General features: G+C 40.7%; 1 protein-coding gene across 2 annotated transcripts in view; it reads left to right on the forward strand.

The window, feature by feature from the left end:
• Positions 1-868: 868 nt before the first annotated feature.
• LOC146331533 (low-density lipoprotein receptor-related protein 1-like) overlaps positions 869-16,117 on the forward strand; it is a 147,308-nt gene continuing 132,059 nt past the window's right edge. Inside the window, exon 1 of one of the 2 annotated variants that reach the window (XM_084732587.1) lies at positions 869-1,511. In XM_084732587.1, the coding sequence (XP_084588713.1) occupies positions 1,415-1,511 (97 nt within the window). In that variant the 5' untranslated portion in view covers positions 869-1,414. The remainder of the gene's footprint in view (positions 1,512-16,117) is intronic. The other variant, XM_084732578.1, reaches the window with a different exon arrangement.

The following is a 16,117-nucleotide window of genomic DNA, read 5'->3' on the forward strand; positions in this document are numbered from 1 at the left end:
TGCATCAGTTTATATATGTTTAATTTTTCTTTTGTTGTTTGCTTTCTTTTGGTTAATCACAAATCAACTTCTGGGTCTATTTTTAAAAACCTTATTAGTTCATAATTATCTTTGATTAAACCTTCCACATATCAACCAGTCTTATAAACAGCTTTTCCATCAATTGATTTTTTATCATTAATTGCCTTTAATTAGTCCCTCTCTCTAGTGTCTAATTAAATACTGATTACAATTGTGTAGTTGCTCTTTACTGCAGAAACAACATTTGAATGTGTTTTAACTTAAAAAAGTTAGTGTTTGGGCTTCCTTAAAATTCAAGTTGACTGAATTTGAAAAACAAGTTAAAAACAAATAATTTTCTCATCAAGTAAACATGATATTAATTCAGTTGTACTCTGCACTAAGCTCAAGATATTAAGTTGGTCCAACAACTATTCACAATGATGAACATTTAAAACATTTTAATATTTATTATAATACTAAATTAATATGAAGTTTACTGGAATAGTTTGTCAGAATAATAATAATGATCAAATTTGAAGGCAGTCTGGAAACTAACTTTTTTAATACAACAAGTAATTTGTTTTGCAGTGTAATATCGTTGTTTTATTGTTTCTTTATATATAACTATCATCAGCATTGGCACAAGACACAATGACGTTGCAAAGCACTTGCAAGTTGAATGAACGGACAGCAATGAATGGGAAAGAAAAAACACAAGCATGAACATGAAATCATTAGAACTGAGCACTGTTGCAGTAAGTTTGGTGTGATCTGGTGGATGGATGGATGGATCGTGGGGTGTCGGGTGCTGGAGAGACAGAGGGGAGGGCCAGCCGACGTCACTCAGCAGCCCGCTGACTGACTGAGCTCCTCCAGGCTTCAGGCTCAATCTGTGGCCAGCAGCAGCAGCAGCAGCAGAGGTGGTGGGGAGGAGAGGAACATTTGATCCACTTCTTTATTCCCTCCTGTGGTTTCTTCTTCACCGGGACGGGGAGAACAAAAGCCGGACAACTGCATGATTAGAGGCGCCTGCTCCCCTTCATCTCGACTGCAAGCCAGGCTAGCTTGATGCTCAGTTCAGCCTGCTAGCCTTTGTGGCAGGCAGGGCTGTCCATGCATCCAAGGAGCCCCTGAGCAGCAACCCCGGGCTGGGAGAAGCCTCGGCTTCTTCTTCTTCTTCTTCTTCTTTTTTTTTTTTTTTTTTTTTTTCTCCTCGCCTTGTCAGTCTGCAAAGATCATTCTCCGAGTGGGCACACAGCAGCATCCCTGTCAGAAAGCGGATTTCCAGTGAGGAGCATCACCGCTTGGGCACGATTATACACGTCGTCGGCTGTCTGCAACCTCCAGCTTTTTTTTTTTTGACAGGACCAAGAGGCGATTGATGACTAATATTCTTCCAAGATAGGCTACAATGTTGCGCACCACGGCCAACATGTTGGCAGCAGGATTGCTTTTCTTGGGATTGTTGCACAGTTTGGAGGTAATCGCTCCTGGAAGGGCAATTGATGGTAAGCAGAGCTGATTTCAGGAGAAGTCTTGTATAAAAAAATGCTTAGAAAAAGTGTGCACGCTGATTATTGTCACGGGGTTTATTGTGTTTTTGTGTGGAAGAGGAGAGTCAGTCCTGGAGGGAATGAGTGAAGCAACGTGGATGGGATGAAACCGAGGCGAGACAATTAAAGCGGTCTTTTGTTTCTGTCTCCCAGTGCCACATGTGAATATTGCAATGTCACAGGCAGCAGTGATCGCACATTTCCTCCCCCCTGCCCCCCCCACACATTCACACCGACACTCACTGATGGAATTGTAGCATAGGCCCCGGTATACCTGCTCAAACCACTTGTTTACAGATCGATGCATTCAGTTAAGAAAGAAAGAAAAAAATGGAAGCAGCACTCAGATCCACTGGTTTCTATTGCTTCAGTGACAGAGTGGCAAATCCACGTCTTTCTAAAATGTCATGTTTGGAGGTTTCTGCAGGGAGCTGTGGTGAATCTAATGTGTCTGGGCTTCAGTCAGTTCACGTTCAACAGATTTCACTGAGTGCTGTGCTGCTAATGTGATGACAGCAGTCCTCAATCAAACACCACTGTAATATTTTTATGATTCCAGTGGGCGATTTAAACTGTGTCTGTGGGGTTTTATCTTGTTGGAAAGTGTTTCTGTGGCTGAATGAAGCGTTAAGACCAATAGGTGAGAGCTGCAATGACTAATCGATTAATCGATTAGTTGACAGCTGTGAAATTAATCAATTGTCATTTTAAAAAAAAAGAAGAATTACAGTTTCCCAAATGTGAATATTTTCTGGCTTCTATATGACAGTGAACTGAATATCTCGGTTGTGGACAAAAGAAGAAATTTGGGGATTTTAAGGAACAGAGATCAACATTTTTTTTAACTAACAACTAATTGATTAATCGAGAAAGTTATCAGCAAATTAGACCATGACTAATCGATTAGTTGATTCAACTCAGCTATTAAACGTTGAGCAATTTTCTCTGAAAAAAAAAAGAAGTCAGAATTCTCCAAATCCAGCTTCTTAAATGTGAATATTTTCTGGTTTCTTTTTAAGTAGCTTTGGGTTGCAGACAAAACAGGATATTTGAGGACGTCACCGTGGATTTTGGGAAAACGTGATCAACATTTTTCAACATTTGCTAAAATAGTCAGACAACTAATCGATTAATTGAGAAAATGATAATTGATACAATAGTCCCATCTATGTTAATTATATGTAATCATTACAGATACTTTCCTCATACAAGCCCAGATCTGTAGTGAAGCCACCAACAGACACGTGTGGCACTGAGCCACTGCTGAGTATATATGGTGTGATTGTTGAGTTTGTGACCCTTGAATGCCAGCAGTCTACATTGTGATCTGCAGGCAGATAACTGAGCAGTTCAAAACAGCTCCCCCTACTACGACCTTGTGAACACACACACCTCCACAGGCTGGAACAACTTCTGGAAACTATTAAGCCTCACACACACACACAGTCCCACTCATGCTCCTCTGTTTGGTAAGAAAGGAAAAGGGCGTTATCACAGAGGAGTTAGTGCAGACAGATTTGTTCAAATTCTTTGCAGGTGAAAGAGAGACTGCGGGTTTATTTTTGCAAAGATATAATGCCTCTCATTCATCTTGGGAATGTCTGACCTGTGAATGAATGCTGAGGATATTTTTAGATGACTTTTACTGCAAAGAAAATGTTTTCTATCGAGTCGTACTGATACCAGAACTTCAAACTTCGATGCAACATTACATAAAAAAGATACTCGACACCTTTTGCAATACCACAGCAAAAAGAGAAGAAAGCCCTAGGCACACAAAATGAGGGGCAATTTTTATATATTTTAAAAATTTTATTGTTTATTTATTTTACAGGAAAAGTTGCTGAATGCTGTCTGGTTTTTCTATTCTGCAAGCCAAACTTCAGGCAATGAGCATGCAGATCATTTTTTATAGCTTTGGTACTTTTGATAATTTAAGGATACTGTAACATTTTAAACATGTGGTATTGAGAAAGTATTGAAGTATCAGTTCTTTTGACAACCTTAGTTTCCAGTAAGGAGCACTAGTTACTGCAAAGCTCCGAACATGGTTTCTAAATCTGACATTTCATTAAATTCAGTAGGACTTCAATGCGCATGACTGATTTAAACCACGAGCTGCATTCTGTGAGATTCATCGTCGAGCCATAAATGCTTCCCTCTGCCTTTGAAGTCATGTCTTTGCACTTGGCAAACCAGTGCTGTGAGCTTCTTAGGGAGCGAAATCCATGTAAATTACCACCTTGAAGATAGACTTGGATAGCCTGCAATCACCTGCAGTTTCTCCCTCCTCCTCCTCCTCCTCATCCTCCTCTTTCTCGGTCTGCAGCAACAGCTGAGAAATCCTGCCTTAATGCAAACAGTTTCTGCTTCGACGCACTGTTATTGTTTTAGTGAAATTTTCCTCCGCGTCAGTCTTAATGCCTCTATCTGATGAGTCAGCCCTGTGCAGAGGAGATCGCCAAACCTTAGCTTTGCTTGCAAACCCACTGGGATGCAGAGGCTGCTGTGAGCCTCTCAAGGAAACCTATTGAAATTTTCTTCACAGCTGACATGGCTCATATATTAATCGGTTAGACTGAATGTGAGATTTACCCAGCCTTGCTAAACCTTAGCCAGCATGTCACTTGTTGTATAGGAAGCTAGACTGCATGTTACTCCCTCTCAGACGTAGCTAAATTGCTTTTTTAACCTCTTTGATTGTCTCTTTGATTTTTTTAGGGCCCTTTGAACCACATATGTTACTTGTAAAGTAACAGACTTGCCTGGAACTCTTCTTTTTTCCATTTTCTAGACCTCTAAAGATTTCCTCTCACTGTCTCAGTACTGTAGCCATAGCAAAGACCTGGGGCCACCAACAAACCCCGAGTTTAATTGGGTCTAAACTCCTCTTTGTTTCCCAGAGGGGACCTCCACGAACAGTCTCAAATTGTTCAGAAGGCTCTGCTAATTGGGGGCCCAGTGGAAAAGGCCTTAATGAAGGAATTCACATCGTTTCGGTCCATGAAAGTACTGTAATGTCATTGTGAAACAAGATCATGTGTCCTCAGAAATGGACAGTGCCATCCCCCAAGGCTTTCAGTGGTAAACACCTTCTATAGAGAATTAAAAAGGAGAAATGTGATTGAGATTGTGTCAGCTGGAATCATTTCAACTTGAATCATTTCTATTTTTTCGTGAAAACACCCATTTAAAACCATGGCACTGTATCTGCCTTGGTTCCTCATTTCATGTTTTCCTCTTTTTGCTGCTGCTTTTTGCCTCTTGAATGTTAAACTTCCTCTTTTAAAACACAACCTCAACAAATAGCACGTTCTCCTTTCCTCTTAATTAACTCACCTTCCAGTGCATCTCTTCTCCTGGCACTTGGCACCCTGTGGACCTTGCTGCTGTAACATTTGGTGGAGGTCTTAAAACTGGCCCAGCATTTGGCTGTTATTGGTGTGATAATGCCATCACAATTTCATCCACACGGCCAAAAGGTCACCACTTTAATGTTTACTGAAGACTGAGGGCAATATGGAAAACGGATAGAGTGCACTCGTTAGGTCCTCGGTACTGTTGACCTTATGTCACACAAGCGACATTTAAAAGTACATGCAAAAAACAGACAGCGGGTATATTTAACACTGCTATGAGTATGTGGTTTAGACCAGTACATACCTAAAAGAATGTTGGTTGGTTGCTGCCTAAAGACCTTATATGACACACTGAAAACCAGCCACGACTGCATAACTGAGCAGATATAAAATCCAGGACTTCAGCAGCTTTTCCTGTGGAAAAACAAGTCCGAGGCTAAATAAAGTTCAGTCACATTATTACACCGATGCTTTATGTGACCATTCTAATGGAATTCTGTGCTGCTGGAGATATAGATTTCCAACTGGCACAAGACAGTCGACAATACATTTGGCCATACAACTGCGACACCGCAGATGTGAAATCTTAGTGTTCTGGAGGTGTTCTTCATAACAGTCACAGTAAGATGCTTCACGTCTGGAAATACAACACTGCAAACAGGTCATCTTATTTCTTATTCTTATTTGAAAGAAAATCCTGTATGTTGTGCCTTACAGCAATGGCTTGGCGTTTTGGAAAATGTTAGATGAGAGGATTTATACCATTCTCATATCTGTCTGTGCACCCTGACAGCTAGGGTTGGGCAGTGCCTACCGAACTGGCATATGACAGTGTCCACAGTGAAACATTGCACAAAGCACAAAAGGCAATTTGCTCACCACTGTACCAACATGTGCTTTCCATCACCAGTTAAGGGAACAGGCACATTAACTCCCTCATCTCTGCCGAGCGAATGTCTGACATACATCCCTATGGTGGATTTAAAGGGGTCTCTACACTAAAGATTTTTAACTTAGTCTTTTGCTTAGTCTTAGCTAGGCTAAGAAAACAGTAGCTTAAACAAACGCACTAACAGTGGCCTGTAGAAAAGAAACATCGCTGCAATCAATGTAACAGAGTGTCTTGGGCTCGCCTAACTGGGCGTGTTTTATTTTCAAAGCAGAAAGTTGCCAACAACTCCTGCCTCCTGGCAACTCTGAGGGGACAAACTACCTCAAATACAAAGGGCTTTTAAATTACGATGTTACAATAGTTGAGGGAGCAGTGGCCGATGGACAATGGCCTGGTCTTGCTGCCAGCAGCCAGTTAGCTTAGCTTAGCATAAAGACTATAAACAGCTGCATACGCGCAGTTTGAACTTCACATTTTAGAGTAATTGTAATGTGTACAATAGAAGTTTTGTTATACTAAAATTAAGAATTCTGACTATTATGTCTGATAAGTGATGTAATATTGCGAGAATTATCATAGAATCTGAACTCACACAAACAGACACAGACAGTAAACCAGACACAGATCCCAGCTATTAGTGTTTCTCCACAGATGAGTCTGCAAACTTGTCGACTGCAGCTGAACAAGTAATGCTTCATTTTTTCTCTCTGTCTCTCTCACACACACACATGCACAAACAAAAGATCATCCTTCAGATCTTAGATTTTAACAGAATAGCTATAGCCCTCATGTGGAGGTCTATACTGTCCTTTATAGCCTTGTGTTGGCTGCACTGTGTAGAAAAAAATGGAGTCCAGAGTTTCAGGATTTAACCTGTTTAGATGTCCTCTGAGCAATGATCAGCTGAGCTCAGAGCGCACTGGCTGCGCTGGTTGCTGTGGACTATTGCAAGCAATGTTTTTGTATTATTTACATACTCGGGCTGCTGCTTTGTCACATGACCCGCCCATGCGAATCTGTAGTATTGGTTGTTAGACCAGAACCAGTGTTCCACTAGGGGGTTCAGTGACCCCCCTGAAGCAATGCGAACGCACCCATGACTGCCATGAAGTTATTTCCAGTCTTTATGCTAAGCTAAGCTAACTGTCTCCTGGCTCCAGCTTTGTATTGAATTATATGACTTAAGCAAGAATGCAAATAACTATATTATAACTATATCTTTCAAACTACTGCCATAACATGCTCATATTGTATCATCTCATATCAGAAATTAAAACTTTTCATGCAAAACTGACTTGTTTCATAAGTGCCTGAAGTCACTGCAGAAGTATTTTTTTTAAACTGTCCTCTCAGCGGCATCCCATATTGTCAAAGTGCTCTGCATACATGTGGCCAGGCTTGTTGGACCAGCCCTGTGACCCACTTTAGAGTTTGACCCACTGATTGAGATACACTATCTAGATGGAGCTATTTAAGGATTGGAGATAGAGCGCTGTCTCAGGAGGCCCTCTGGAAGAGTATGAGCAGAAACCTGCAATGGGGATATCATGAACATGCACATGTTCAGTATATTCCCGATACGTTAGCCAGCAACTTTTGACACTACAGCTATCAATCCATGAAAGTAAAGATAGAAGAAAATGACTTGTGAAAGCAGGCTCAGAAAAATGCTAAGCCCTCTCTGTCAGAAGTCTTTGATTTGTGGCTTAGCCTGGATGCTGAGGTGGACGCAGTATTGCCTGGACAATCTGTCGTATTCAAGAGTTAGTACCTCTCTTGGGACAAAATGACAGAAATCCTTTCTGCATGATGACCAAAGGTTTAGCATTACTCCTAGGACAACACCAAGGAAGAAGGAAGCCATTTTCCCCTCATCTCTACATTGTGCAGTTTAGAAACATTTCCAACTGAACTAAAAGATGTTTATGAGTGACCAGGATTTGTGGACAGTAGTGGTACATTGCAGACAGCTGCATATTCACCTGATATTGTCTACAGAGTTATGACTGCTTCTTAATTTGACAATTAGCACCGTCGGGACCCCTGTGGTTTTTTAATTATATCAGAGTTACTCTATCTGTCTGAGTGGCACACTGTGTCAAAACAGCAAGAACATCCATTTAGTTAATAGGGCAAATGTTGTCAGACTGTATTAACAGGTAAAACTTATATATTTAAAGTATTCAGCATTATGATTTTTGGTCAGCTGATGACATTTTATAAGATGAAAGATTGATTGACAGTATCGTCTGGGCTCTGCACAGGCACCTCCCTGATATCACTGATGCTCAGTAGATCGATACCAACCAATGTGTTCCTCAGCAATCTTTTCCTGTTGGTATTGAAAATGGTATTATATTAAATATTATTATTATTATTAAATATAAATATTGACATTTTTCAGGTATAGTATTGAAATGAGAAATTCCATTGTTGTGATAACACTACTCTCCACACAGACTGTTTACCTGCATGCAACCAAAGCCCGTCCAAACATGATTGGTTAATACTACAAATGAAAAACCTGAATGCGTTCAATACCAAATTTTTTTCCCTTGCCTTATCCGGATTCATCATATTCATATGCAGATATCTATTTATAGAGATTAAGTTTTATATGAAACGTTCTTTAATATTGAATCCATACACGTCCTCCTCCTTGATATATAGTGCACAGAGGAAGAAGCAGACATTTAATTTTATGGTGGTACAGCAGCAGCCACTATTATCAGCCTGGGAATGATCTGTTTAAGAGCTCATACTCCCCTGATAATTCAGGAGATAAATTTGTATCTGCATGAGTAAGAGTATGTGTAAGAGAGAGAAAGTTGTATGCACCATAAGAAACTTCATCAGTGGTGAAGCTGCTGTCACTGAGTGACGGTCCTTCACTTATACAGTTGTGAACATGATGACGGTAGAGGACTGAGACTGTGTTATTTTATGAACACTCATTCAGCCCATGTTTGACCAGTCATAACAATAGTCATGATTATAAACCTGGTGCAGCCATAGTCACACCAGACATGGAGTTAGCAACTGCAGCTCTGTGCATGTCACTGCTAAAAGCTAGCTTGAAGGGATTTGTCACACTTGCAGTGTTGTTTTTGTGCAGAACATCCACTTTATTGTATTTCTTTCATGTTTGACTGTAACTCTATTATATTTAAATAACAGCAGGAACCCTTGCAGCCTTTCATGCTGAGTCCAGGCAGTGTCAGGGTCAGGTCGGATGACTTGTGTTGACCCGCTCACACCAACAGCAAACATGAGATTAACTCGCTGCCCTGTGTCAGTCTGAATGGACTGTTTGTGTTGATGACTCGTGAATCAAGCTGTGACCCTCATTTGGGTTGCTCTTGCACAATGAGGGCTATAGCGCATATTGTTGCTGCATAAGATTGAACGTATCCCTACATTTAATGTACTTAACCAAACATCATATTAATTGCCTATTACAAACATTGTCGCGTTTCCATTCTAGCTCCAGATAGGAACTGTCATTTTTTATTTGTGAAATGTTTCCAATCTTGGTTCCTCCACCTGATAAAATACAGTCTATTTTCAGCATCAGCCCACACAACAAATACGTTCATTCACATCCATTTAAGCCTCTGCTACAGGGTTTTTTCACTGACATCCATTCTTTTCAGGGACAAAAGTGTGACGGGGCAGACTCGTGTACCTATTGTAGATTACTTGTGAATTCATTCCCTGTAGCAAGAAAATTCAACCAAACAAACAGACCACATTTTTCTCTACAGTGCCTCCTGATGACGTATCGTATGTATCCAACCTTCATAATTCAACATCCCCAACAGGAGTCCCTAAAGCTCTGTCCTGGTGAAGCTTTCCAGTAGGGTTGGGGCCCTAACTAGATATTTTTAAGGGTACCAAGAGCACTGATTCACACTAAACTTTTCAAAACTCAACACAGACAACACTTGCTGCAATGTTTGTAAAACGTAATGAAAAGCACCAAAAACAAAATATATCTTAAGGCTGACATACAGCTGTTAGCATGCCTGCAGCCAGTGTCTGAAAAAACTTTAACCTAACCCTCCAAGGACAGCAAAACTTTAAGTGAGGCATCACTAACTTCAGACAGTTAATTAGCTAGTTGGATAACTGGGCTTTTTTCATTGTCTTAGTTGACGGTGGTTTAGCATTTTGCCAGCATTAGCCAACACTCAGCCACTGGCTGCATCCAAAATTCCTTCCCAAAATGCTATTTTAAAATGCTACAACAGTATATAAGATTTATTAGAATGTTTGAAGCCTCAGTATGAAAATGCAATTTGTGCGACGGGGACAACAGCAACAATACAGGAAGAAAATTCCATATGTTTTCACAGAGAGAGGGATTTTATTTCACGAGGTGTGTAAAATATCCTAGATAAATAATGCGGACATGTTTCACAACTGAAAAGACATTTTATTGTTATTACAGAGAGAGTAAAGTACTGAAAAAAGGCACCGTTGAGTACCATTACCGGATTTCTGGTACCAATACTGCATTGGTTCAAATGTGAATGGTACCCAACTCTACTTTCCAGACTGTGATACTCTGACATTAGTGGTCATTTTCAGATATTTTACACGTGCAAACAATACATCCACAGGAACACACACATCAAGGTCACTATTCATGCAACTGTGATTTAGATTTATTCAAGAACTTCTAATCCTAAACACAAAGTACCCAACCATAACCTTAACATAAGCCTAATTGTAACACTAATCCCTCACGCAGGCATTCATTCACCCTTCACTCTGTGGCAGAAATCTCCTCACATGGCCTTTAGAGGACCCACAGTCATAATTTCCTCCTTTCTTCTGCCTGAGAAAAACACAACATTGGTGAGAGATGTTTGTGGTCCATCTATGACAGACATATCAATGTGATATCATATCCAATAAATGTCTATGTATGAATATAATTCTGATTATAGGACAACATTTTCAGGCAATTGATCTTCACACTTACTATGGAGGATTTCCTCCACTCAGCTGCATGTGTGTAGGCACCGTGTTCCCTCTGATTATGTGCATTGTGCAGTGCTTTTGAGAAGAGAATCGGCAGCTGTTTGCTCCACTATTTTTAGCCTTCAGACGCCATTACTAAACTTGATATATTTTGCAAATGTCCCTCAGTGTCTCTCTTTATAATTTTGAGAAGAGGTATTTTTTAACATGGGAATGCGTGGATCTGCAGGCTATCTGTGTGTTTGCATACTGAAATGACTAAGCTGGATATCAGGATTACTGAAATGTCTTAAAAAGAATCATTTGACATTTTTTAAAACACACTTATTTGCTTTTTGGTGAGTTAGATGAGAAGATTGATACCACTCTCATACATGTCCATTAAATATAAAGCTACAACCATGAGCTGGTTAGCTTAGCTTAGCATAAAGACTGGAAATAAGAGGAAACAGTGAGCTGGGCTCTGTCCAAAGGTAACAGAATCTCCCTATCAGCACTTCTAAAGCTCACTAATTAACACATTATATCTTTCTTTTTTTTATCTGTACAAATGCCAACATTTAAAAAAACAAGCCATTGTTTTACTTCCTTCCTGGTGGCCTGGCAACTGCTGAGAGCCAAGAAAATCTCCCTCACAGAATCCCTCATAAAACATCAAATTGTAGTTTTTACATTGTGGATTAAAGATATATTCATCAGAACTCCCGTGAAGTGTTTTTATCACATATGTATTGTGCTATTTGTTGCCAGTACGCCAGTATCTGGCCCAGCAATGCCAAAAATGTCATTTTGTGGGTATTCTCGGGTATTCTTAATGGTGTTTCAGAGCTTGTCTTTTCCTAGAAAACAATAAAAAATTGTTGATGACTCTTCCTGCACTCTGAGGTGTTACCAAATTTGCATCTGATGAATCCCTTTCTCAACGCAGCACAGCATAGAAGGAGAATAAATCTATTCTCCAGAGCCGACTGTGGTGTTTCTGGAGGCCAGGTCTCACTATTCAAAAACACAGCTTTATAGCTTTATTCACTTATTTGGGTAGATCATATTTCATGGAGAAAATGTTTATTGGTTTGCCCTCTGATGTCCTTCAGCTTCTCAGCTTCAAGTCTCAGTTATTTAATTACAGATATTCCTGATGGACAGATGGGTTTCGCAGCTTACTTGTTGCTAAAGTAGCTGACTGATGGTAGCTACCATTAGTACGCAACAGAACCGGGCTCAGCAGCCTCCAGTGATCACGGCTGGTACCAGTACAGGTCATTTACAGAGTTTCCTGATGGAAAGATTGCTTTGCTTGTAGCTGAAGTAAGTTTGCTAACTGCTAAATGCTGTTAGTTCAGTTAGCCGTGACCCAGCTCTGGGGTGCCAGGAGTCAAACTTGGCAGGAAAACCACTTTGGTACTGTAGCATATTCCCTGTCATCAAACATTCATAGAGCGTTTTAGCTGCGTGGTGGTGGGACGTAATGCACAGCCCTATTGGCTACTGTGAACGCCAATCAGTACCTGTGACAAGTCCCTCCCTAACTGCCTGCTCTACAGGAAGCTCGTAAGCAATAAGCCCTCCACTAGAGACTCCACTAAATTAAACTAACCGTCTGCTGGTCGCAGCCTTATGCTGCCTTCAAATGGGTCCATATAAATGCCCCCGTTCTTGTGGTATTCACAACCTCCTCAGTGGAAATTTTCTCAAAGCACCAAGTTTACATACATGATTTCCCACACCATAACTGGTTCAGTTCTATTTGAAGGCAGTATTTATCTGAGAGATCTTCTCATCTTACACTCATCCAGAAAGTAAATAGGTGTATTTCCTTTGAAAGCGAAACCCTGCACACAATTTTATTCATAAGTGATTAGGGTTTACTTTACTATCGGCACAAAATCATGATAAGGACCTGTGTCATTAGCAGTTAAAGGTGCTCAGATTAGCACATGGATAGTGAATGTGAAAGAACCTTCTAGAGAATCTCGTCTTGTTCCATGGAGCTCATGTGTCACACTGAGACTTGAAACTTGTACTGGTCTTATGAAAAGGCACTAAAGAATTTCATATAATCTTCTTTAATATGTTTCCCTCTGCAGCATACTAAGCAGGCTTAATTGTCATTTCTCTCCCTGTGCAGCTATGTACAGCGTGTGCTCTGGTGGTGTGGCAAAGGGATTTGTCTAAACTCACTAACTTGATAATGGCAGATTGCACCTTGTAGTTTTCTGCTCTGTCCCCCACTTCGCTGCTGAATTCGATTTAATCCTTATGTGGAAGTGAAGGAGGTCGTAGCCTCCTCCCTCTGAGCTCTTAACACTGACTCCAGTACAAATAGCAGTCATGGTTGATTACCACTCTGGGGTTGAGACATGGTGAAATCTCAGCCAGAAATCCAAACAGCTCTTAATTAAGTTCACATTTGATTACTCTGCTTCACTTAATAGATTCTGCCTCTCAATGCCACAAAGGATCGTGTAGACTGAGTTTGTTCTCAAATCTGACCTGTAAGATCTGGGCAGTCACAGGCAGGCCGGGGCTGTGTTGTCCTGCATGACGGAGCCTCATTTTACTTGGCAGCTATCACCAGACATGAGCACATTCCTGATGTTAATTCTCCTCAGCTCTGAAGTGCGTGCATAACACACACTTGCGTAGTCGTACAAACACACAGACGGTCTTAGAAACGCACAAAACATCTCATATAAACATGATCAAATCAAACATTCGCCCAGAGAGTGAGCCAGTGGAGCACAGACAGAAACATCCCCAAGCTTTTGCTCTTGTTGCCGTCTTTTCTTGTTGCTGTCTTTTCAAAATATTACAGCTACAGATTTTCCTAGTCACCTAGCAGTCATTAATTCAAGCCAGTCATCACATGTTTATATTTTTATGTCTAAGTTGCTTTGGTATTGAGGCCACAAAGTGAGCTGCCTGTTAAATGCCAACATCAAAATTGTAATTACTCTGAATGTGTCGGAACAACCACCAAGGAGACGGAACATTTAGTTAATTTATTTCAATATAGTATAACCTCTTTGTTCAAAACCATCTTCACCTTGGTTAAATCACCTCGGTACTGTGTTCCCAGCAGGCTTGGGTACCGAAACGTGATGCCAGTATGGCACTGGTTCTTATGCAGCAGGCTCCTATGTGAACCAAATGACAACCCAGATTACAGTCCCTCACTTTCAACATTACACAACTGTCTCTCTACATGGCTCTGGCAGCAGGTGGCTTACTGTTAGTTAGTAACTACTGTAAACATGGTTAAAATGCAGACCTAACCCATGTAAATAGTGGCTGTATTTCACTCAAAAAGATTCCAACGGGGAGCAGGACATCCAACAAATGTTTAAAAACAATTGTGTGTAAAAGGGGGAAGCATCTGGCGATGCACGAGGACACACTTGTAAACAGAGAGTTGCGCTGTGCTCGACTGGCTTTGTGTGTGGGAGTCCCTGGCCACGGAGATGAGGAGCATGGATATCAAACACTAGATATGAAGTATGCGATGAAAGCACTGATGATGATCAGAGCAGCCTTTCCTCAGGTTAACAAATATCATATTTCCGCACAAGAATGTTTGAAGTATACCAAGAATACCAACTCAAAAGTAAACTTCAAGTGTTTAGGCACTGTGCGGCTTAAAAAGTAGCTTTTTATCACCAGCATTGGAAAAAAACCCAAATGATACCCAATCCTAATTCCCAATTGTCAAACTGGCCTCTGTCAGTCCCAGAGGATGTGTCCCAGTCTGATAGGACCACTAGCTGAGCTAACTAGCCAATGGCATCTCTAGCACAGTTAGCAGCAGTATGTCAGTGACGCGAGTGTTACAAGAGAAAAGGTCCATGTTGCAAGACTCTTCTCACTGATTAACGGTTTACTCACCTAATAGTGGGCAACCCTACAAAATATTGGTATGATAGAGGGCTGCAATTAACAATTATTTTCTTAGTCAATTAATCAGTTGATTACTTTCTTGATTAATCCATAATTAACTGCTTGTTTTAAAATGTCAGAAAATGGTGTATAATGTCAATCAGTGTGTCCCAAAGCCCAAGATGACATCCTCAAATGTCTTTTCTTACTCACAACCCAAAGAATTTAAGAATTTAAAGAAACCAAAAAAAAAATCACATTTAAGAAGCTGAAATCAGAAAATTTTGATTTCCATAAAAAAAAAAAACTACTCACACCGATGATCACAATAGTTGGGGATTAATTTAATAATGAATTATTAATCGACTGTTTGATCAATCAGTTAATCGTTGCAGCTCTAGTTTGATAATGTAGGTGTAGATTGTGTCTAAATTCTGTTTGAACACTTCTATCAAAGTTCACTGTTCACCACCGACTAGTCGTCCACAGCTGCTCCAAACTCTGCCGGAAAGGTTTATTTAAGAGGCACAGCTGGGGCCTCTTTTTCTCCGTTTTGTAACATGACAAATTGGAAAACTTTTTTTCCCTCCCTCTTCTTTCTTCTCACTCTCTTCCATTACAAAATCCTGACGCGTTCGTGGCCGGGCTGCGGAGGAGGATGAGGAGGTGGCGGGCCACAGCCAAACACTCCAATATAGGCTCTTCCCTCATTTCTGGCCTTTAGCAGAACCCCCTCAGGTCAGCCCAGAGGTCATCTAAATAGACCCCTGCTCCTCTCTGTTTATACTCTGCATCAGCCTCTTCCTGTATGTTTTTCCTTCTGGCTTTATTATGGCAGTTTGCTGTCTCATTACTGGCCAAACTTGATATTGCGTTGCTGCTGAACACAAAATATTAAAAACATTTCTCACTTGCTATTTTTTGGAGTTGTTTATCATTAATCTCCTGCAGCAGTTGTGATGTTTCATTCTGTCGCATTCTGTCAAGATCCTTAGCTGTGAGGCGGCATAAAACCGGCCATGTTTCAGTGTCGCTCCAGTCTGTGGCTCTCTGAAAAGATAAAGTGCGTATCGAGGTTCATCCAAGTGGGCGTCAGTATCCAGATTGATTACACACGATCCAGGTTGTTTGTCTTTCCCTCATATAAACCTCTCTTTCCAAAATATTTGAAAAGATAATGAAGACTTATCAGTGACGAATATTCGCTATAAGCAGGGCCGTCTTCTTCCCTTGAGAAGCTGTTGAAGTGTTTTATTAGTGTGAGTACATGCTATCTTCACTAGACTAAACTAGATGTTTTCTTTCCCAGCAGACATTGCAATGGTCTCCATAAGCGTTTTGATAACTTCACCACGCACTTACTTCAGCCAACGCACCCACCTGGTGCTTTTGTGCGGCCTGCCAGCTTTATTATTCTCCATAGTTTTGGATGAATCAGTAGCAGTTACGAA

The sequence above is a fragment of the Lutjanus erythropterus genome, chromosome 2 (genome assembly GCF_056507025.1).
Source record: "Lutjanus erythropterus isolate fLutEry1 chromosome 2, fLutEry1.hap2, whole genome shotgun sequence".
Taxonomy (NCBI): Eukaryota; Metazoa; Chordata; class Actinopteri; order Lutjaniformes; family Lutjanidae; genus Lutjanus; species Lutjanus erythropterus.